Genomic DNA, 25,379 nt, shown 5'->3' with positions numbered 1-25,379 from the left:
TTACTTAGGTAGGGTAAAGTGACAGGTTTCAGACTCGGAGCACAGCAACTTCATATGTAGATGCTTTTCTGAAAATAAGTTATATAGATTGTTCTTTCTTTGAAGATCACTTAAAAATTTAAAAAATTTGCAAGACTAATAGACTAAAATTTCGGGTGTTAAGGGAGGTTGGGGATGTTTTTGCTTTGTTTTAAACAGACACTCATAAGAGACTACGAGCAATTAATAACATTACTCAAAATACTGCTTTTCTCTCACATGCAAAGCTAAAAATAACAGGCAATTAAGCAGTTGGATATACTTAGGATAATCTTAATGTCTCTTTTTCACTTCTGACAGCTATTGTTAATAACAGCCAGAGAATTCTAACTTTAATTAGGCTTATTCCACTGCAAATAGATAGAAGCATTTTTTAAAATTATCCACGAAACCAGTTTTAGTTGAATTACATTAATTTTTTCCAGAAAGATAGCAAAGCTGCGGTACATCCTACTTTGTCAACTAATACATCCTTATGATTTAAGTATCCAGGACTATTACTACTCTATATCTGTAATCAACTGATAAAAAATATTTTATCACAGCCCACATTTTATTCAAGCTAGTAATATGTGCCAGTTCATAAGAACAAGAATTTTCATTTTACAGTTTGTGCAGTTAACTGAATGGATTTTCAAGAAATTCATTTTGTTTCCGTGGAGGTCCTGAAGATTACTGGAGTTACTTTCTCCATCACATCAGTATGATATGACTTTGAACACTTTGATTACTAAGAACTACAAATATACTTTAAAGAAAGAAGAAAGATTTTAGAAAACGTGACAGAATTAACATAAAAAAAAGTCTACGTAGAAAAAGCAAAGGAAGAGGGCAAAGCTCAAGATGCAACAATACATCCAACACTTCAGATGAACCATTCTAATTAGCTCAGAAATCTGACAGTATATTAAAGAAAGTGAAATAAAAATTGAAACAGACAGAAGAACTGATTTTGTAAAACTGCACTGTTTATAGTAAATCAAGGTCATTCAAGACAGTACTAGGAAGCAAATAATAGAAAAGCAGGTTGCCATATCCTGTATCTGTCTGTTGTGCTTCCTAACCTGCTAAGCAGAAAGTCAGTGTAATTCACAAATTCTTATAATGAGCATGTGTTATTACACAGCTAAAGCAGTCTAAGTGCTACCTGGCACTAAACAGACCTTTGCTTCTCCCTTCTTCCCTAATATGCTTCCATCCTCACATCAGCACTGATTCTCTTCTCAGATCCTCAAGATGAGTGCAGAAAGTTAAATAATTCAGTTTATTATGGACATAGTTTCCAGCCAGTTTAACTGTGCCCAAGGAAAGCCAATGCAGACCAAAAAAAGAAGACTGGAACGCATGTTTTGGGTTGGAAAAGAAAAAGCAAAGCCACCTCTTTTGACAGCAGAAAGCCCTGCTTCAGCTGTGTCATCTAAGCACACAGCAAGCAAACCCTTTTCTGACCAGCAAAACATAATCTGGAAATACTAAAACATGTGGCTCTACTGTGAAGCTTAAGGAATAGAGAAATTAAGCTAGAAGAGGCAGGGTACACTGACCTCTTGAAAGAACAAATGGGATCTGGAAGATTCCACAGCACATAAGAATCCAGTTCACACTGTTCCAAGACCTCACAGGGAATCAAGTACATTAATGAGTAAAATATATGCAGCAATATACTACTACCCAACTACCCTATACAGTTACTTGCAGATATATGCTCAGCTGCTCATTATTAACATCTTCTCTCAAGGTTACTATATTCCAAATTATGCCAAAAGTGGGTTGGTGCAATTAGCCAAAAATCCACCAGTTAAGTAAATAAATCACCTCATGTTATCAAAGCCTATAGAGAGCACTTATGCAAACAGATCCACTCATATAGTTGACACTAAATGCCATCACAAACTTCCAGTAGGTTAAGCAACTAGGGAAAAACAGTAGGGAATAAACTCTACCACTAGCAAGTCACACACAAACTGCATATCTGAGTAAAGCTTAACTACGTTCATTTGGACTTCTGTACTATTGTAACTACATTTAAAAATAATTCTTAAATTAAATCGTTTTATAACTCTAAGCCAGAACAAAGTGCCCACTACAGAATGAGTCAAGCTGCAACTAAAAAACTGATATTCCAACAACTCATGCTAAAAGATAAAGATGAACTTGTCCAGGTAAATAATTAAAATAAATATTCAAACACAAAATAAAAGGATCAAAAGATTAAAAGAAATGTATAATTCACTGATTCCTATCAGTTCTCTCCATTACACAAGTTCTGACAACTTATTTGCCCTTCTTCATGCTCCCTTATTCCCTAACCCCTCACAAACTAAGCATGAGATGTCCTCTTAATACTATCTACATTTTCCTTACTTCTGTTTGGAATGCCTCCAACTATCTTGCTTTATGAACCAACCCTAGACAGGACAGTGTATCATGGCAAGCACTGCTAGCTGACAAACAATTCAAACAATTCAGGGCTAGTTATCTTCACATGGATTCTCCTACTTGTTTAAAGTGAATAAAGAATGTAAAATAGTAAGATTTCTTTATCCAATTAGGCCTGAAAAACTATATTATATATTAATAAAGACAATTGCTCAGACATCGTGAATAATTTATTTTTTCTTAAGTCAGACATACATAAAAACAAATTAACAATTTAAAAGTATAATCTGCCCAAGTGCTTCAAAAGCTTGCTTTTTAAAGCACTAAAATTCAGGTCTATATTCTTATTGTCTTTATTTCCATGTAATTTACCTGAAGGAACTTTTGAGTCTTTTTCAAAAACTACAACTCAATAATATTTAAGTTAATGGAAAAAATTTCTAACTGCTTTCCCACTGCAGTCAAAATCAGTCCTGCCTCACAGCACAGAAGACTGGCACAGAAGCACCAAGTCCTCTGTGGATGGGCTCAACACAGGTTTCTGTTTAATTCTGGACCTTTTCCATGGTGCAAAGCAGGAATCATCAGTTTGTGAAACCAAATTCAAATACTGTCTATCTTATTCATTAGAGTCCTCCCTCTCTTCAGCTACCCTGCAGCACTTACAAATTACTTTCACTGACAACAGATTGGCACAGCAATAGGGGGAGAGCGGGACAACATATTTCTAGAAATTGAAAAAGTGAACAGTGGTTATCTCAATGCAAGCTAAGATAACGCTGAACAACTTCCATGCCATGTTATAGTTATAAATATATATGTATATACATGTATATGTATACTAAGTGTTCAGTAATACATGAGAGCAAAGAGTGCAGCAAAGAGAACTGACGGGGAAGTAAAAACATTCAGGTCACCGAGTGGCTCGTGTACTGCAGCTTTTTCAGAGCAATGCAGATGATGTTTTCTGGACTTACGTAAAAGACTTTTCAGTCTGGAGTTTCAAGTCTTGAATTCAACAGTTTTCTGTAAGACTTCTTCATTTTTTCTCACCCAAATCACACAGATAACAATATTCCATGTAATTATCAAAGACTATTTCATAGAAAATTGCTCATGCTTATGACAACTTGAGTCAACTTTCCTGATGTCACAAGTATTACTACAAAATTATGGAAATATTAAGAAACAGCACTGAAATATACCTTTGTATATGGAAACTACATTACTGGTAATTTGCATAAAGGAGAAAAAATTTAATGTGATTAAATGGAACTTATGGTATGGAATTTCTGTTTGACAGAAAAGTCATTTAAATTATTTTGAATAATTTTTCATACAAATTTTAAAAGGGTTCTAAAAAAAATTTACTTTCTTAATAGTTTCACAACTTGCAGGGAAACATTAAAATATCAATTATGCTTCATGTCCCTGCTTTTATGCAAATTTGTTTCATGTTTCATAAATCATTTCCAAAAAATGCGTAAATAAAAACACTTTAACACAATATTGTGCAAAACCTTGTATTTATTTAAGCAAAGAAAAGCATGAAAACAGTAGAAGTTTATTACAAAGTTTAATGCCAAAATTAAAAGAAAAATTGAAGAGCATACTACAATTGCAAGTAAAATCTTTGCATCTCTCTCAAACCAAAGAAATCCCTCATATTCCTGAAAATCAGTCCTGGGAAGTCTTCCAGAATTTCTTTCCCAGTAAATCAGAAGGCAGAGGAACTTGAAGGACCTGGGAGAAGAAGACACATCCAGTTAACCCAGTTATAGTTCTTTGTTCTATTTTATGAAAACAATTTGTCATCCTTCACTGTCAGTCTCTTCTAAACAACTACAAATATGGTACATCTTTTCCACTTTCTCTCCTCAAAACCACAGTGTATAAGTCCTATTCGTAATTCTCCAAGGACTAGTGAATTGGTGGAACTGAATAATAAAGGTCTAGATATTTATGACAGCAGGATAAATAACCTCAAATTAATTTATATACTGTAGCAATCAAGGCTTCAGCTTGGTCTTGTAAATGAAATAATGCATGCTAAACAAAATTTTACTTTATGTAGTATGGAGAAAAGCAGTTCCCTAAAGTCAATGGGTTAATACTCTTTGCTCTCTGGCTTGCTGTCTCATCATACAGAAATTCAGTTTTATGTACATTCTAAACAGATATATTTACCACACAAAAATTACATCTCTCTTGAAAAAAAAAATCTCTGCTTAACTGACAATTTTTCATATTTTATAAACAAACACTGAGGAATCCCCTCAGATATGGCCATGATAAAATGCTCTGAAACTTTACTCCAATTATACAATAAAAAGAATCACTTTGGATACAGTATTCAAACTGTGGGAAAAACCCCAGCAAAATTAATAGTTTTAAATACAATTATTCACTGTTGAAAAGGAGGAAAAGAATGCAAAAATGAGATTGCATACCAGCTATAAGGGCAGGAAGACTTCCTGTAACATATGAGAGGGAATGGAAAAAATGGTAAGAAAGGGAGATATAGACAGATGGAGGCTTTTTCAGGACCAAAGAGCCTTTCTTTACTCATAGTAAAGGAAGTCTAGGAATAAATCCTGTCCCACTTCCAACAGGACTTGGGCCTAGATTAATTATCCCATAAAGTCATAGCAGTATCAATTTAAAAAACAGGAGCTTCATTTAATGCCTTCTACAAAAGGATTTAAGATGGCAAGAAAAAATACTTACAAGGGTAAGATCTCTCTTCTCAAAGTTTTCAGTTCATGAGTTCCTGTAAGCATCATCAACTTCTCAGGCTCCTCTATTTCAAGAAGATTGCAGACAATATCTCAATCACCATTCCAGTCTTCAGCAGCCTCAGTTTTCTTGACATTCTTTATCCAACATAAAATGACCAAGTACAATAGTGTTCATTTCCTGCCCTTGACTTCCTACTAACTCCTAATTTTCCCTTGATCCAATACTCCTAGGCATCTTAAAATTGTTTCATACAGCTATTCCACTTAGCAACAATCTGACACGCATCCTTATCATGGTGGTACTTCTCTGAAACTTTCATCTCTCTGGATGGCAAATAAATCCAGGTCCTCTCTGGGGTTTTGGATATACACACAAGCCCAGGGAACGACGATGTACTGGAACGTCAGATAAAGTGAAGTGTAGGTGAGCAAGAGACCACAAGTAATTGTACAGCACAACTTAACACTAGGAAACAATGTAGTTTACAGGAACTCAGGGCAAGAGGAAGGTGTACAAAGAGCACAGCTGTGGCAACTTGCAATCCAGGGCAAAATTTCCTTGTCCACGTTAAGTCTACAAACAGTGAGTAATCACATGGTATATCTTATCTCATTAACAAAAACACCACTGGTGCATCCACAGGGATGAGATTCATTTTGACACAAACTAATATGCTACAAACACATAGGGCTTTCAGGAAAACTGCCCTGACAGTGTTAGCGTGTGTTCTGACAGCACGTTACAACACTGCTATGTCACACTGGAGGTTAGAAGTAAGCCCAGAATAGTTTTCCCACACGTCTAGTGTTTGGATTTCTAAAGAGGCTGTTACAATATGACAAATAAGATTAAATACTGCTAGCATTTTCATGAGGAGGAAAAATTAAAAAAAAAAAAGTTGAGAATAACACACAAAATTATCTGGTATAAGAAAGCTAAGGTTTAAAATCCTCCTCCTCCTAATTTAGACCAGAAATTCAAAACTGAAACTACTGTATTCCAGCAGGGGCCAGTATCTACCCCCTCTGAAATTTTCTTTAATTATGGTTTTTCCTCTCCTGACTTGGTTTGACAATTAAGTTTTATCTTGCTGAAAATGCTACAGCATTCTGCTTTTATTGCAGAGTGGAAACTAATGAGACATTACCAGATTACACTTTCATCACTATACTGATGGAAAGTTTGAAAGAATGTCCTGAACATTTAACATACTCAATTCCTACATTCAATCCCTCAATATATTCTACATGTGTTTATCTATGTGGTAAAATTAGGTACCACAATCCACACTAAACAATCAAAATATCTATGACTTCAGTCCTTATTTATACACCCAAAAACCTCCTTTATGGCATTCAGATTTGAATGAGAAGTAAATTAGCATTTTCATCCATGCCATCTGTATCTTCAGAAGTTCTTTAAACTTTTCCAGTTTGCAGAGGTCTTTAGCAGAGCAAAAAGACTCCCATCACTAGAATAACTATGTCACACACTTGTTATGCAAGATTAAGGATTAAGGGTTCTCTCAGTTGTCGTAAAGCTAAAATAAACATGGCTTCCCTCCCACCAAAATATTTGACAAAACTGCAAATGCGTTTAAACATTACCAGGATGTACCATCAGATGACCTACTCAGCACAGATTTATTATTAATGGCATTCTTAAGCATAAGAATTTATTATTAATTCTTAATAATTCTTTAGAACTTTTTTACTACAGAAAGAAGCTAAAATAAAAGTATTATCACTTTCAACTGTATAAATTAGGATCCAAGTGACTTAGAACTGCAGCAAAAAAGGGTTCTTTTAAATTAGGAAAAGTACAAAAGTCAATAGCGAAAAGATAGCAATAAATAAAGATGCTTAATGTACAAACCAATATTCATATAAAACCAAGAAATGAGATCCAAGTAAAAATCTAAAATAAATACAGAATATTATTGAAGTAAATATTAAATGCACTAGCATTTCAAACATTTTTGAAAGGAAAATTCTGCAATTCTGTGTTTATTTCTATATAAATTACTAAAGCCCAATTCACAGTGTTGATTTTGAATCCTATAATTTTATTACAGGATTTTTGACGTACTTTGCAAATGCAATGTCCCCATTTCATTTATTCATTCTAACTTGAGTGCATCACTCAGTGTAACTTGAATATATTAGAAAGATTCAAATCAAAAAGCTATTTAAAGAAAAATCTTTGAAAGTTTTTATATGTCCCTGGGGGAAATAACTGCTCTTAGCACTTAACCATGACCACCACTATATTGGAGGAAAAAAAAAAAAACAAAAACAAAACACCTTCATTTTGCTGTTTTTCTTATGATATGTAGATACTAGTTTTGCAATGAGTTTTCAGAATACAGTTTTCCGAGCTTCATACATTTCCCCCAACTATCTTTTATGATTGGAAGTTTCCAAGTTTTGTCTTTCTTCATCAAACACTTACTGGAACAGCTATGCTCTCCAATATGAAAATCCTGACAAAGCAGCAAATATATTAACAATCACCAGGATCTCCAAATGTAAGTTGGTGGTAAAGACAAACTTACTTACCATATTAATTAAATGGCCTATTTAACATGGAATATCAATTCTCTAATCACATCTCATTTGAACTTCTTATTTCAATTAGCAACCCTAAAGTCTACTAGAGACCCTACTGTTCTAGAATCATTAAGAACATTTTCATTATCTGTCAAATGAGGAAGTAAAAGGCAGAAACTGCAAATACTCTCAGGAGTAGGCCTCTACCCTACTTAAGAGATGATTAGGGAGAAAGCAGCAGTAGTTCTCATTAGTTGCTTAGCAATGAAATGTCCCCCTATGAAACAAGAAATGAAAAAGCAACAGAGCTGTTGCCATGCAAATGAATAACTGGATAGTATATCATCCACTCAAGGATAATCTGTCCTTCATTAAAATGAATCAATCTGGATTAATACACCGATGGATATCTTGCACAGACCAGGTAGGAAGAATCCAATATATGCAGCCCTACTGAAGTAGCCAGACAATGCATTGTTCAAGTTTACATACACACTTGAATTTTCACTGTATGTGTGTATGACAAACACAAGCACAAGAAAAACAGTTTTAGTTCAATCCAGATTAACACCGTCATTTTTACTGCTAAACCTTACCTTTTATATCCATAGTTATACCCAAGTTATTAGTGAATTATTAACAATCTGTCATTCTCTTAATGCTTATAACAATTTAAATACAAATCTGTAAATTTAAGATTTATCCCACATCTAAGTTGTTTATGTTTTCAAAAGTATACTTACACATAAAGCCACAAACTCAACACAAATAGAGCTGTTGACACTACCATCATTACTAATGTTGTAAGTCTCAGAAGAGCACAGTTCTTAAACAGAGAAATTTGATTACTGTTGTCTTAATTTTCAGACCCTAATTCCAGGATGCCATTATTTCAGTCACAGATGCAGTTTAATAGGTTCCCTTCACTTTAATTTCCCCACAATATCTGTGTTTCATGGGTTACTTTTTTTGTTTTGGTGATTTTTTTTCCTGTGGATCAGGCATTATTGGGTTTTTTGTTTTTCTTTCTTGTTTTGCTGCTGTTGTCCAGTTCATATGTACAATTTTAAGTTTTCACAAAAAACATAAAAGAGAAAGGGAAAATAAAACAATGAACACTGCTTAAGTAGAAATCAAGATGATTCCTGAACTTCACTGACTACTTAAAATCTTGTTGCTTCTCAGTATATATTTAAAGCGATGCAGATTTATAATTACAAACATTTATGATAAAATTAATGTATCAATCTATGCTTTGATTAGCTCATCCAAACTGTTAGTCAGATTAAAATGAAAATGATGTTTCAAAACCAATACTAACTCATAATCTAGTATTAAGACAAATCTTACCTATATATTCACAAACGAAGACTACAAAAAAAGGAGTAACAAGATCATTTATGCCCTGAACATATCCACTGGCTGGATGACGTATTGCCCAGATAAACAAAATTCTTTCAAAGATCTGAAAAAGAGGTAAAGAAGCTATCAGGTAATTTAACAAGTAATGAACACATTTTAAACAAGACACTTGTAAATTATCAAAACACTGTAGAAACATAGAATATTCTGAGTCGGAAGGGACCCATCAGGATCACTGAGTCCAACTCCCGGTCCTGTGCAGGACACCCCAGGAATCATACCATGTGCCTGAGAGCATTGTCCAAACAACTGAACTCTCAGGCTTGGTGCGGTGACCATTTCCCTGGGGAGCCTCTTCCAGTGTTCAACCACTCTCAGAGTGAAAAACCTTTTCCTAATATCCAACCTAAACCTCCTCACCAACTCAGCTTTGTGCCATTTCTTTGAGTCCTGTCACTGGTCATGAGAGTAAAAAAGTCGGTACCTGCCCATCTCCTTCCCCTCGCAAGGATGTTGAAGACCTCCTTGCAGATAAATTTAATATCATGAAGTTAAGTAGTAGAAAAAACATGTATACACAAGCACAAATGAACACTGGTACTCATAACTAACTCCCAGTGCTATGTAAGCTTCTCAGTTCTTCAAAAGGAAGCATTTTCAGAGTATTAGCACATGTTAAAACCAACCTGGTACATAATTCAGTTACAGTAGTTAATACAAAGTAGCATGTATTCACTGGAGCTTTTCCAATAATATAAAAATTCTCTTTTCTCAAGGGAAAGAAATATTAAATTATCTTCCCATCATTTTTCATCTCTTTGAAAGAAGCATTCTACTAATGCAGTATTCTTTTTATTCCTAAGTAACAGAAAGAAGGACTTGATATAGTTTAGATTTTTTAATAACATACCCATAAAAAGAGATTCCACAACAGTTAAGCCTGCCTAATACTGCCGTGTGGAGTTTTATACTCCAGAAGTCTGTAATGCTGGTTAATAAAAAATCTAAAACAATCAGGAAACGCAGAAATAAGGCAACTGCCTGCCATATCACAGAGCCACACCCTCTCAACTCTGTAAACTGAAGCTTGCTTAAGATCTGCAAAAGCTCATGAGGCCACATCTCAGTATGAGAAGAGTAGAGAGCAGGGAAATCACAGAACTTTTCTCTGACTCCATTTAGGTCTGTGACAGGCTGTATTTCCTCTCAATTATTTGTTTCTGAAGATATTACGTACCCTTGAAAGGCTGCAAATAAGCAGCAGAGTGAAAGCTCATACATGCTTTGTCCTAACTACAGGCATTGCATCAGGGATATATAATCTTCCAAAACAAAAAAATGTTTGCTCATTCATGAGAGCACAAACTACATTGTTCTTCAGATCACTCAATACTAACAAAAAAGGAGACATTTTGGAAGGATCCAAAGGATTCTGTGGTTTGCTGCAACTCCAGAAGTCAATGAATGCTCAGGCTTCAAGAAAGCTGGTAAAAGACCTGCCCTGAAAGGACGCAATAGGTGGAGGAAGTTATTTGTGAAGTTAGGATTATTTATATTCAATCTCACTTTAAGTTTTTCTTAGATTAAGAAGTTGACTGTTATAATTCAATTTTAAATAAAATCTTATTATTTAGTTTAAAAGCTCTCTTGCAGTCATTTTTAAGTAAGGAAAGGTATCAGCATAAAGGACTCACATCCTGGTGCTTGAAAGTCTCATCACAGGCTTCCACATAAGTTACCTGAAGCTGAAATGTATTTGCACCTTTTGCTTTGAAAACAAGTCCCAAATACCAACATCTATCCTTCTACAGGCTTTCTTTTGAGAGTCAACTGATCTCCAGGTCTTATGTTTCCCTGGCTGAAAATTTACAGAACAGGGGAAACACTCAACAACAGCAAGTACAAAAAAATGTTGGTGGCCACTGAAAAACAAACCTTAAGGGAGGTCACATCTGATCCATTACAACTACAACTGAGATCCAGTTTTTGTTAAGTGTGATTTCAGAGATTAGGCAAAAAGAAAAGTATTCATTAGTAAATTCTCCATAGAAGCCTCTTTCTTCCATTAGCCGTGATGCTTATTCCTTTAGCTACAAATTCTTGGTGCTAGTCCTGTCACCTCATGCTTTTTAATATGCACTGCATATTAAACTGAAAAAATCCCAACCTCTGCCCTTTAAGCAATAGCCAGCGGTGTTTCACTGTCTATCAATAACTGTATAAAGATTTTACACTCAGCCATTTACAACATGCTTTTACATTTTACATAACTATACCCTGAAGAAATTACAGTTGTTTATGTAATATTTTTAGTATTATTGGAAAACTGCCAATCTAGCAAGGTTACTTAGCTCACAGCCACTCTGCCTGCTTCTGTCCATTGCCACTTCTACTTTCAGCAACAGTAGTTTCTCAGCATTATCAGAGTTATTGTTCTGTGTTTCACTTCTGAAAAAGGACATGTTTAACATACTGCAAATACAAATAGCTTTCTCAGAAAACAAATATCAGATAGAGCTGACTAGAGAAACCTATTTAAGTAGCAACTGCAGAATGTAGAACAGGGTTATGCACTAGGCTAAAACTCATAGTGTGATGGGGGTCGCAAAATGTGCAAAGTCAACAACCAAACAAACAAAAAACCATGGCAATTCAGTAAGAACAATCAAAACACCCCCTGCAAAAACTATAAACATAGTGGTTTTTTCATGAAGGCATGTGTGAAGTCAAATAATCCATAAATTTGTACCACCAACCTTTTGTTTCCTCAGAACCTGACAGGATACAAAGTTTGCATTGCAAATTGAGAAGCCTATGGATTTAAAAAAATTTTTAAAATCCAGGTATGAAAACTAAGAGGGGGATGGTGTTTGGATTTGTTGAGATGGAAGAGGGGGTGTTATATTTTTTAGCAGGAAGCACCACTTAGTGATGGCACATCAGCTTTAATATCCCCAAATGCCTCTAATCAGAAATTCAAATACACACTGAAATAGCATTTTCAATTTCCTACCCATTTTCATAAAGTTTCATTTACTGTTCTGAATTGAAAAAAATGAGCACTGAAAACCTGAACAGCAGACTGATTTAAGTTTCTATACAGCACTCATGACTGTGTTCAAATAGGACTCATTAAAAAGGTCACTTTCCCAAAAGGATCCCTTCTTGATTTCCAAACCAGCAACAAAAAGTGGAATTATTTTTCTACTAAGAACCGCTACATCTCATGAGATGTCATTACCAATCTATTATTCTCTTTTGAATTTAACTCTCATTCATAATTACAGCAAGAATTATATTCATATAAATAAAGAGAAAAATCCATCAGCTTAAATGAAGGTATTGAATTACTTGTGGGTTTTGTCACCTCAGAGGAAGTCTGAAACCCCCAAAGCCTTAATCCAAAAGCTTTTGAAAATTTGCTTTTTGTTTTCTAAGTAGGGGAGGGAAAGAAAAAAAAAGAGGGGAGGACAAAATTATAAACTATTTTAAATTGTGCAGTTTTCTTGAAATTATTATGTATAATATGCAAACATAGATGGGAAATACACAGCCACATGCTTTCCATTTCAACAAAATTCAGTTAAAGCAAGAAAAGGTAATAAATTAGACCAGTCCATGTTAGCTAATCAAATTTATTAAAACTAAATTTACAATCACTGGTCTTTAAAATAACTTGACTGCACTATACGAAAGACCACCTCCAACTCCTCTGTTCTTCTCTTTCAAGGCCACTATTAAGACATTTTTAGTCAGGTCCTCGCTCCAACATTATTTTCCCCTCACTCAGGATCTATATAACTCCCATAAAAAATAAACACTTTAAACTGATTTTAAAAGGAACATATAATAACTAGTTATTTCCACACATCAGATTCAAAACATCTTTTTCCAAACTGCAACATTTTATTATAGAAACCAAACTCCGAATTCAGATAAGAAATTAAAACAGCCTTATTAACGCTAATTAAAAGTTCTTTGGCAACATAGACTCTGATACCACCACAAACAGCAAAAATTTCCAAATGCTGCTATTCCAAGATTTAAGTCAGAAGACTGTGAGGTTTATACATGTGCTGTCTTTCTGAAGCTTTAACTAGTGCTTTTGTCCAGTTCTGTCAACTAGTCTCTTCACCTCATTCTATGTGAGATTCTTCCCAGAAGTGGTATCATTATTCTAAATCTTTGTGGCATCAAAAGTTTGTACAAAACTCACCATAATATCCACCACAATGGCTTCGCACACAGTGTCATCCTTTGAAACCTTTTACCCTTACCCTGATTCCCTTCTCCTCTTTATAGACCTTGCCATCTCACCTTAAAAGGGGAGAGTGACTTGCTCACCAGAGACCAGCACCATCTTCTCTCTCTCTAGACAGGAATCAGCTCTGGGAACAAAACACTCTATCTGCATGAGCCCTTGGGAGTAGGGAAGGATCCCTGTGGGGCTGAGGGATTCACTGGTGCTATGGGAGGTCTCCAGAAACCCAGAAAGCAAGAGAAAGAAACCAGGGAGAAATTGGGTGCTATGACCCTTTCAGCATCTTTTGTACATTGGCATCAAGCAAGCTGGGTTTGGTTAAAATCAGACAGAGAGTAAAAGACAGATGCAAGCCCACCCCCTGATTTTACTTACACTACTCCTCGATTCATCCCTACAACAGCCCAGGTAAAACCCCACTACATAGAAAGCAGGTGGAAAGCCCTATATTTATAGTATTTTTTTTTTAAATGCTGTACTAGGCTATTTCTTCAAACCAATTTCTCCAACATGTTCAAGAGCACTGCCATTAAACAAATAATAGCAACAATGGAAAGCCAAGTGAAAGCTAGTTCTGCATTTAAGTTCTCATAATGAACTATCAGATGATGTTCTAATTGGATCTATAATGCTATGAACGGAAGCACAAGGAAGTACATTTGAAGGTCTAACTAGAACCATTAGAAAGGAGAATAAATTGAATTAAACAAAATAAGTAAAAGAGGATAACCCACACCATCTATGCTATTTATGACCTATATACTTTAAAATGAAAAGACCCCATGAGATTTGATTGCCCAACAATATAGGCCAATTTGATTAATATATTTATCATTAATCACATTTTTAATCACATTATTATATATTTACATTAATTATATCATTACAACAGTAGTAAAACCATTTAAATAGTGTACTCAACATACAAAACTTACAAGGAAGCAAAATCAGATAAGGCATTCAAACCAGTTGTGCTACAAATTCAAAATAGAGAATTTCCCACGTGGAACACCCTAAGAACTTCTAGACCTTAAGTGAGTTTGACAAATACATGGAACCACAGGACTATGCTCTGGCTTACTTAAAAAACACAGAATTAACAAAATATATAAAAAGGTAAAAAAGGGAAAAAGAACTCCTCAATGGCACAAGACCACAATAAAAACTGACAGATTCAATACAGGAAATTAATGAGGTGCCTTTGCTTTTATTACTCGTACTTACACTGCTATTCTTAGCCTCTACTTACATATCCTCATTTTTTTTACTTCTTTAAGCTAGTTCTGAAGTCAAAATAGCAAGTGCAATCAAATGAATTATTAATTAAACTGTGATATCAGATTCATTAATAAAATGTTTTCTCAAAAAGAAAATATATCATTCTTACCTCTGTTACTTTGGGCTGAAGTCTTAAAACTTCAGGACTCATGCGTGGGATATCTATGTGGATCTAATTAGACAAAGAAGAATACTGTAAAAGGAACCAACAGCACACTTTCTAAACAACATAATACTTTAAATAATTCTATTTGTTTACACTATTAGTTGTAATCCCATTGTATCATTACTTTTGGGATAACATGGATTTTTACTGTACTTCAAAACATACAGCCAATTCTTTAAGTTAATCTTTCAATGAAGCAAAATTTAAAAACATATATATTTGTATTTACATTCTAGGATCTTTATTTCACATTTTAATTATTTGCAAATTATAATCATATTGGCAATACTCATTACCTCAGCATAATTATGAGTAAATACATACTACTGCTTCTATAAAGTCATACTCAACTGCCACTGTCATATAACCATTTAGGTTGGAAAAGATCTGCAAGATCATCAAGTCCAATTGTCCAAAGATAAAAACAGATTTTTAGCACCTATTTTAATGTATTTGACAATCAAGAAGAGAGCACAAAATACCAGTATTTCTTAAACTTTTATTCCAAACTTCACAAAGGAGTTTTATGCAACAGAGTGTTCAAGTGATGATTTTGGGTTCCATTCACGAGTACCTTATGTTATTAATGCTATATACTTCTTGCTACTAAAGATTAGTCTTGAAGCTGAAAGGAAGATCTTAGCTTTTTCTGTCCCAAGGAAGGCTAAAGTATCATTGCTTAGTCTATACTTAGTGTTACAAACTACTCATTTCAATACAAAACTTCAAGAAAATCTGCTTATCTGGGTGGGCATGAAAGTTTGACACCCCTGTTAATTGCACATCATATACAGTTTCAACTTCTCAAGCAGAAGCATGGAGCCAGTAAGAAACAGTCACTGTTGTACCTTCCCTGTCCATCTTCACTCATTTGAAAGAGGATCTGAGCAGGAGATGAAAGATTTGAAAATACGACTATTCTTAAACAGAAAGCCATGGCAACACTAAAGCTGACTATTCAAAATCCACTATTTCAAATTTCAGAACAAAACCACTTCATATTTTTGCTTCCAAAATTTAGGAAAATTATTAGAGAGTTGTCTATTGGGTAAGACTAAAGACACAGAGAAAACAGTAGCAAAGCTCAAAAATAATCTTTAAGTCCTTTAGCAAATGTTCTGTAGATAAAAGTCAGTTCAATAGATGTTCTACCTGTCTGTAGGTATCTTGGTGGTTTTCATCATTTCTGGAATCATAGTATTGTTCAACAAATGCAAAATACTCTTTGCGTTTTCTTTGTAAAGTGCTTTCTCTTCGGTCCACATTTGCAGGAAGATAGCCCTGAAAAAACAGTGAAATGAGAAGGATATTACTCTCTGCCTTACAAAAAGCACTGCTGGCATTTGATTACATGTGACAGGAGATCTAATAAACTGATGTAGTGCCATGTACTCCTACACAAGTCTAAATAATCCTTTACTAAATTATCTTTCTAATCATTCCAAATTGTACAAAAATTCAAACACCTTATAAAAACAGCTGCTTTTTTTTGTTGTTGTTACAAAATGCAATTTCTCATCAGAAATACTAAGATGATGTTGACTTTCAAGGAGAAAAACTTAAATAAATAAGTTCAGGTAAATTTAATACCATGTGAGTTCCTTAATTTCTATGTGGCCAGTACTGGAGCAATTTTATTAAATTTTTAAACAATGTGTATTAACTCAGTTGCCTTCAAGTAGGAATTACATACATTAGCAAGGGAGGCTTAGATTCAATACTAGGAAAAACTTCTTCACGGAAAGAATTATCAAGTATTGGAAGAGGCTGCCCGAGGAAGTGGCTGAGTCACCGTCCCTGGAGGTATTTAAAAGACATAATAGATGTGGCCCTTAGGGACATGGTTTAATGGTGGACTTGGCAGTGCTGGGTTTATGATTGGACTACATGACCTTAAAGGTCCTTTCCAACCTACACAACTCTATGATTCTATATCAAAATCATTGAAAATGCTATTCCTGTATACTTTAATTACTTAGTTTATAATGACAACAGAATAAGTACAAGCCATATTACATTCCAGATACCTTAAGAGGTACTTGCTTTGGCAAAATGAATTCCTTTAAGATATACTGACTTGTGTCTGATTCCAGGCGCTTTAAATCCCACCAGCTTCACTTTTGCCTAAAGACTTTGTCTGACATTTAATATCCTCTCCCAGTGTTTTGTATTAAATATTGAATTCTGCAGCCCATTTATTCTCAACAGTTGTGGTTTTTTCCCTGTAGGATATCTTGGTTGGTTGCATTAGAAACTAATTCATTTGTGACATCAAATGTGATTGTTTGAAGGACACCAATACTTTCTCAGCAAGTCTTTTTGCCATTATTCAGCTTCGAAGACTGAACTAATCTTTCAATTCGACACGTTGTGTTTCCTGTTCACTTTACAAATTAGGTTTTACTTTTAAAAGTTGGGAAGGCTTGCAACGTATCAGCAGCAAATAAACCGGGGGAGCGTTTAATCCATTTATTCATTAATTTCCTCCAAAGGCTTTTGCAAACATATCTTTAGTTTTGTTATTCAAAAGAGGAGAGCCTGCATAGTTCTTCTTGCTGTTTAGGTACAGCGTTCTTAACATTTTTGCTACATTTTAAAAATAAATAATGTAATTTTTTTTATATACTATTATCAGTAGACATGCATAATATCAACAGAGTATTATATTATTTTCAAATGCTTCCCCTTTGAAAAACTGTCTTCATCAAACATTTGATAATATTATTAACCTGCTGACTATGTAATAAATATCTCAACTGATCATTTTCCTAAATCTTATTTTTGAAATTCCAGTTTACATGCTGGTTTTACAAACAAGACAATCATCATTTGCCTCAGATACTACCAAGTGTACTCCATTCCCTGAAAAAAATTAAGTTTGGGCTTTTTAAGTAAGACTTTTGAATCCTTTTGAAACAAACATATACTAAAACTATAACTATACATTATAGTTATAATATAAAACTATACCATAGTTTTCTGGTTGTTTTTTCAGTATTGCAACTCATCTTTAATCAAAATATCACTTGATTGTTAGGAACACTTGTATCCCCAGGAGCTCCTGGTGGTTTGTGTTGGAAGGGTCCTTAAAGACCACCTAGTTCCAACCCCTCTTTCACTAGACCAGGTTGCTCAAAGCTCCATCCACCCTGGCTTTAAACACTTCCAGGGATTACCACTATTCTCCCTTACACGGGACATATATTAACAGTAAGTCACTATTAGGTTACCATCAGAAAAAAGCATGGTGGAGCTTCTGACCACAAAAACTGAAAGTACTTTTCTGAAGTGAAAAAACTGAAAAACTGAAAGAAAATGCTGCCGTATAGTATAGAGAAGTAATGATAACTAAATGACTCATCTCTGGGTTTCCAAAATGTAGTAAATGAGGACTACATAGGAGATAAGAAATCATGGCAGGATTTCAAAATATTGCCATTTGGAGGTAGAAAAAAACAAACAAACAAGAAAAAAGCCATAGTTTCATACATCTCTTAATAAAAAAAAAAAAAATCCACTTAATTGCTAAAGTATAAAAAAAGTAATCTGAAAGCAGGTTTTTTGCAGAGGTTATGGCAAGATGAAGTTAAGAATTGAACTGAAATAGATCCTGGAGTTGGTTAAAGCAACAGGAGAATGCTACACTTAGGCATTTTTCTAGACCAGGAATATTAAACTAAAATCAATTTATGGAATTAAGTTAAAGCTCTTGGAAAGCCCATGCTCTCACTAGAAAGCAAGAGGAGTCAGCTCCCTTTATATTTTTATAATTTGCATAATTCCAACTCTCTAAACCCCAGTGTCAGTCTTCTGATTCAGAACTCAAGAAATGCTTATGCTTTAGCTTACTGTGTTTCAAAGTCACATTTGAGTTAGCCTTATTTTTTCTTACTTTGAGTATTTTAAATCAGACATCCTAAACTTCAACAGAAAAAAATGCTTTTTTTACTACCAAAATCACAGATAACTTTGGAAACAGAACTAAAATAAATTGTAAGCTCCATGTTTAATTTCAATTACAGCAGGATATTTGAATATCCACCATTAAGCTGCATCTGCATTTAGCATTAGAAGGAACTAAGCTGCAAATTTAGTAGAACTCATCAGCAAGACAGATTCTTTCAGTCACTGGAAATCAGTGTCAATCTGAAGTAAATACTTTGCATTCCCTATGGAATTATTCTATAAAAAGCAAAGCTATTTAAGTCTACTCTCTGAAAAATTCAATAGTGTTAAACTGGTGTGTGTATAATTCAAATTTTAAACAGTTCTTAAATGCATGAAGATTTGCTGAGAAAGTGTCTTTCATAGCCTCTGGAGAGTAGACATCACAAGAGTTCTGCTTCTTTTTAATACAAACATCCTCATAAACCTTTTCCCAACCACAGGCAGACAAACAACAGCTAAAATGCATAACTGTTTGTCATCACAAGCACTATAGCTGAAAAGATTGACATGAAAAATATTCCTATGAAGAATACACTGTATTTTTGCAGAAGAACCTTTTTAAACATAGTGCAAACACCAAGATGACAAAAAACCTGTTCTGTCACAGATCCCACAAGCCTCTCTCTGATCCCCAACTCAAACACCTCTGTGTGCTGCTCCACAGTACTTCAGTCAATCTACTCTTAAAGCTACAGCCACTGCAAAATCCTCTGGCCACTGGGAAAAGTTCAGAGTGCTCAGCCAGCCAAAAACTCACACTATAAAAACGTGATTAGCTTTTTAATGAGGTTGTCTCTCTGACTAACTCACAGGTCTGACGTCAGGAGAGCCATTGACACAACAGTGGTTCAGAGTTGCTCATCTTAAAGCACTATGGAAAAATCAGCCAAAAAAACCCTATAGATCCTATCACAGCTTTTCCTCACTACAGTGCTAATCCTTTCTTGTAGTTATTTTAATGTGAAGTCAGAATGAAGCCTTTTGTAGGATGCCAACAGTCTTTGCTTCCCCTACTGTGTGTCTATTTTCAAGAAAACTATTAAGAATATACTTGTCTTTGAACTCTCCACCATTCCCTCAAAACTGGTTGAAAGAGGCCACTGTTATCACAAGCCTTTCTTTCATAGAAAGCCAGGCTGAAAAATAAAGATACACAGCTGACATGATTTACTACTACTTCTCATCCCCCTCCTATCAATTTGATAGATTAATCTTGAAATTGAGTAAAAGAACATAACTTCCATTACGATTCAGCACAGGACATGTTTTCAACCATCACTGATTGATTACAATTCATGCAAAATCATTTGCAATGCTTGCAAAAGCTATTACTACTAAATGCAGAGGAAGAATAAAAAAAAAATACAACTTACTGAAAGAAGCTTCCACGCAATAGGACGAACACGTTTGGGAATGCCAGACCAACTCAATTTTCGCAACTCATCTATTAAAACACAAGAGTTTCATGAGAAGCATGGGAACTACTACCGATTTATATACACAGGTATATTCAAATTAACACAAAGGTGTTTACAACAATGATCACATCTTCTTAGAAAATCCAGTGAAATTAGAAATACAGGGCAATACTAATGAATTAATAAAATACTGGATAACTGCTATCCATAGGGACACCTGTGGTAATAGGTAGTGAGTGTGATAAGGTAACTTTCTGGAGTATTTCTCAGCATTACTTTTTGGTATACATGCCTTATATTGTCTCACTTGGCACTTACTACATAAATGTATTATTCTTCCAAGTATTTTTGAGATACATATGAAAGGAATACAGTGTATCAAAGCAGGTAAAGCAGTTGCAATATTATTAAAGTCTACACAAAATAAGGAGCAGCAGCATATGCTTTCAAAAAACATTAAAAAGTTCACAGTACTTCTGCATACTAAGTATGCCTGGATGGAGAAAGCACAAAAGCATGCTTATACACATAACCCCAAGAAATGTCATAGTGTCATAATAAATTTCTCCCTTATCCTTCATCTCAAGGAGCTGAGAGGCATTGGAAGAATAAAAAATGACCAAAGGATCAGTAACATTAGAAAAATATGACATTACTAGAGTTCAGTGTGAACCAAAGCCTCAAAGAAACAATGAAAGCAGAACTTGTACAGACTATAAACACAGATTAAGAGATAAATTCAAAAAGTTACAGGCTGGCACAACAAATACACTTCCATCATGAGTATGCTGTCACTGCAAACACAAGGACTGAATGGGAAAAAATGCAATAAGCAACTGAAACAAATTTAATTTATTATCAGACTCCAGCTGTGATGATCATGCACAAGCTGCCCAACAGGGACCCCAGACAGCACCTGGTCACACAACTTGTTTCCCATTTTTTGACCTTCTTTTTCCAGCACACTTCTACTTCCTTTTCTCTGCCCCCATTTAACAAACCACTCACATTATTTCTTCCCTTCATGGTTCCAGCTTTGCTACTGCTATACCCAAATTTGGTATTTCTGAAATGATTATCAGGCACCACTGATCTTGTAACACCGCACTTCCCTAAGTGTCCACAGTGCTCCTCTCCATGCAATAGCACTGTTTGGGCATTTCTCACACAATTCCCTCTTTACTACTTGTGAAATCCAGGAACACCATAGGGTGCTATCTACAACTTGTGTCAGCTTCTCACACTGTGGTTTGTTACATACAGCAATTTCTCACATCACCTACCATAGTTCTCCACACCCCAGGGAGTTTGCTCAGCCTCCAAGCAGCTTCAGTATTGGCTTGCAGCCTCTACCACTTCTGCAACAAGCTTCAATTCCACATGATTTGATGCAAGTAAATCCCCATGATACCAAGCACTACATCATAAGTAACAGTATCACTGGTTATAGTCTTCTAAAAGCCAAAAAGGCAGGAATTGGTCAGAAAATGTAAAGGCAAAGTAAACATGTAATATGAACAAGAGTATAAAAATGGTATTTTGTATAGTTTATGAACAAAAACAATTTTAAAAAAGAGGTAATATCTGCCTTAACTAAACAATCTACAAATTATATATGTATTTCCCTTCCACCATGATAGTTAGCTCCAGTTGGTTTAATACCAATGAAAGCCCAAAGCTTTCAAAAGCAAAATCTCCAGCTGTGCATCTTCCTCCTCTACTCCTCCTTGTGCAGTATTTATGAACAAATATGTTTTACTGGATCTAATCTATTTGTGTCCAGACCAAATGGAATCCGCATCTTGTGCATTAATTTATTACTTCCTTACACAATCATTTTGCTCAAGTTTCAAGTTTTGGCTACCTTTACACACAACCATACTGTTCACAAACAATGTAATTCGTATATGCAGAAAATAGAAAATAAATTGCAACTCAGCAACTATTTTTATTATTTTCTAGTAACATCAATTGTCCATTCTCAACTCTATACCCACCGAACTCTGATCTTTCACCTTTCTTTTTTTTTCTCAACCCTTAACTCAACTCAATAGGAATCCATGCCCAAACACGGGTACCAACCTCTATAAACAGTCCACATAAAGGAAAAAAAGTACAAAACAGGAAAATATGCAAATTTACTGTCACAATCAGAAATGTGAAGCATGTGATTAAATGAGTGACAATCATCCCAAATCACCCAGTACAAAAATTCCACTTACTTTTAAGTAACTCATTTAAGGCCAAAGATAGGAAATACACAAACAAAGTGGAACAGAGCTTATTTTCCCTCCCCTCCTGATGCTATTCTGCAATGAACATACATTTCCTTTAATTAGGGATAGCTTGGGTTATTGTCTAATTCTGAAAAATAACACACATATCCTACGGGACTGGGTTCCAAAGGACCACTCCTTCTGGAAGGAAATCTCAGCACTAGACATGGAAGTAAAAACCAAGGACAAATCATCTTTTTTTAACAATATAACACTTATCTGAAACCGATCCTCTATTTATCTATAATTTAGGATTTGGGAGTTGTCATAGGTTAGCAAGCATAGTCCCGGAAGGGATATCCTTGCTAAGGGGTGCTTACAGTTTCCTCTGGGAACTGATAGAACCTATCAGCTGGCCAGTTTGAATATGGACAATTCCCTAAGCCACTTAAAGTTGTGACCACCTCTGTGATCCACATTTAAGAATAGGCAAACTCCCCCTCCAAGCTCTCTCTCGTTTCCGGCGCTGGCACAGGTGGCTGCGGGCCCCGTGTGGGGGCCAGTGGGCCCAGCCCAGGCCCTGCTTGGGCCAGGCCGGGCCGGGCCACGGCCATCCTGGAGCCGATGGACCTGTTCCAGCCGTGGAACCCCCCCTTGCCGTGGGCAGCCGGAGCGGCTCAGCTCTCCCCCCTCTCCACTTCGATAAGAAAAATTCAACATTCCAGCTGCAAAGCTGCAAGGCCGAGGTGAGATTAACCCTTTTATTGCTGTGAAGAGCTGAAACCCTGAGGGAAGAGAGAGAGGAGATGCTTAAAGCTGAAATTCTGTTGTGAAGCTATGATGTATCAGAGTATCCTGTTGTAATTTCATGAAGATCTGGGGGGTGGAGTGTTCAACTCATAAGCAAAAGCACCTGCGTTGAGATAGGCAGATGCTGACGCAGCTGTAATTTCATGAGAAGTTTGGACAGGGAGAGATGAACCAGATGAGGACTTTTGCTCCAAACGGGAAAGGAGAAAACCTCAGTTCCTAGAGATGCTCCCAGGGACAGTCCTAAAGATGAAGATGATGAAGACCCTTTGCTCCCAGGGAAAGAGAAGGGCCTCTGTTTTTGTTTCTGAACGGCTCAACCTTAAAATTGTACCCCAAAAAACTTCAAGAGTGGACCCTCGAAAGCAGTTGCGGGAAAAGCTGCAAGTCGGGGGAAGGGACTCGCAGGCAGAGAGACTCCTCTTCCTAAATGGACTGAACAATATTTGGAAGTGGGCGGCTGTCTCGTTGTGATAATGTTTTCATAGCATGAGCAAGAAGAGACTTCTCTTTCTAAATGGACTGAACAAGGTTATTATGGTAGTGGTAAACAGACTGAATATCTTAAGGGTTGTCTTTTTACATTGTCAGTGGGAAAAGGGAGGAAGGTGGGGGGAGGAGGAGAGTTCTGAAGGTGGTATAATTTTTTTTTCCTCTTTTAGGTCTGTTAATAAACTTCTTTATATTCTTTCAAGTTTGGTGCCTGCTTTGCATTTCTCCTAATTCTTATCTCACAGAAGATAAACAGTAATGAGTATTTTGGACCAAACCACTACACTAAATTGGTGTTTCCGCCCGGTTACAAACCGAACCTGCGACATGAACTTAACTAGTATTTTGCCAGTGACAAAGAGCACACAGTAAAACTCAGAGGGGCTATGCAAGAATTCTTATCAGGTGTAGTAGCAAACCCCAAAAGCACATAGTCTGACCCTCCCATGTCGCTATTGCTAAAGCATCAATTCACATTGTGCTTTCCTCTGATGGTGCAACACCAAGAGTAAAGAAAACAAACAACCCTGCCCTTTCCAACAACAATTACAACAGCTGGACAAAAGTCACTCCTAGAAGACTTAATCTAACACTACTACAGCATAAAATAAAAAATTCTTCTGGTGATAAGAGTGATAAAAAAAATTGAAGCATATACACAAGAGTACCATTTTAGAAATACATAAAAGACTGTCAGTGAAGCTAAATTCTAATACTGCTGTTAAAATGCAGTAATTACATGTGCATATTATTAGACATACATAACTAAATTCTACAGCATCTCTATTACTGTCCTGAAGATGGGTTTTGTTCTTACAAATGACTCAACAGGTAAGTTCCTAAAAATCAAATAACAGCACATAATTGAAATACTTGCATTCCAGTTCTCAGGTTACCTTGAGACGCTAGGGTCTTAAATAAAAAAAAAAAAAAGAGCTGGAATGAAATCATTCAGACATTTATATATCAGAATTAAAATACTGAGTTCATAGAATAGTTTGGGTTGGAAGGGACCTTTAAAGGCCATCTAGCTTAACACCCCTGCAATTGGCAGGGACATCTTCAACTATATCAGGTTGGTCCGAGACCCTGACCCAGAAATGTTTCCAGGGATGGGACATTCACAACTTCTCTGGGCAAGCTTTCACCATCTTCACTGTAAAAAAATTCTTCCTTATATCTAGTCTGAAGCTACTCTCTTTCAGATTAAAACTATTACCCCTTGTCATATCAAAACAGACTCTGACAAAAGATCTGTCCCCATCTTTCTTATAAGCTCCCTTTAAGTATTTAAAGGCCACAACAATGTCTCCCCAGAGCCTTCTCTTTTCCAGGCTGAACAATCCCAACTCTCTTAGCCTGTCTTCATAGGAAAGGTGGTCCACTGACACCTAAAATCACAAGCCAAACAATATTAAGATGATAAAAAGCAGTTACCTTCAATGAAGGTCCCCCCAAATTTAGACCGTGGCTATTAGACTGTTAAATTTCATTTTCAATAAAGGCAAACAGGAAAGAATGAAATTAGGGGAAACTGCAAAACAAATCCAAAGCTACCACATTTCGGCTGTGTAGGGTACAAATAGACTCCAACCACACAGTAAGTTTATTAACTTCTATTGCCTAGAATGCAGCTTCACAGGTGACAAAATTTCAAACTCAGAAACTGCTGTCTTGTAAAAACATACTTGACTAAATATGTCTACCTCATAGCTAGCAAGA

The 25,379-nt window shown here is 35.6% G+C and overlaps 1 protein-coding gene across 1 annotated transcript in view; it reads right to left on the bottom strand.

Moving 5' to 3' along the window:
* TBC1D22A (TBC1 domain family member 22A) overlaps positions 1-25,379 on the bottom strand; it is a 145,807-nt gene that overhangs the window by 104,498 nt on the left and 15,930 nt on the right. Inside the window, exons 5-8 of the mRNA XM_010395583.2 lie at positions 20,095-20,165; positions 15,926-16,054; positions 14,717-14,779; positions 9,057-9,171 (exon numbers count right to left, since the gene is read on the bottom strand). Of these exons, the coding sequence (XP_010393885.1) occupies positions 9,057-9,171; positions 14,717-14,779; positions 15,926-16,054; positions 20,095-20,165 (378 nt within the window). The remainder of the gene's footprint in view (positions 1-9,056; positions 9,172-14,716; positions 14,780-15,925; positions 16,055-20,094; positions 20,166-25,379) is intronic.

Source organism: Corvus cornix, chromosome 1A (genome assembly GCF_000738735.6).
Source record: "Corvus cornix cornix isolate S_Up_H32 chromosome 1A, ASM73873v5, whole genome shotgun sequence".
Taxonomy (NCBI): domain Eukaryota; kingdom Metazoa; phylum Chordata; class Aves; order Passeriformes; family Corvidae; genus Corvus; species Corvus cornix.
Note: the sequence above shows the minus strand (reverse complement) of the source record. Positions and strands in the feature narration are given on the sequence as shown.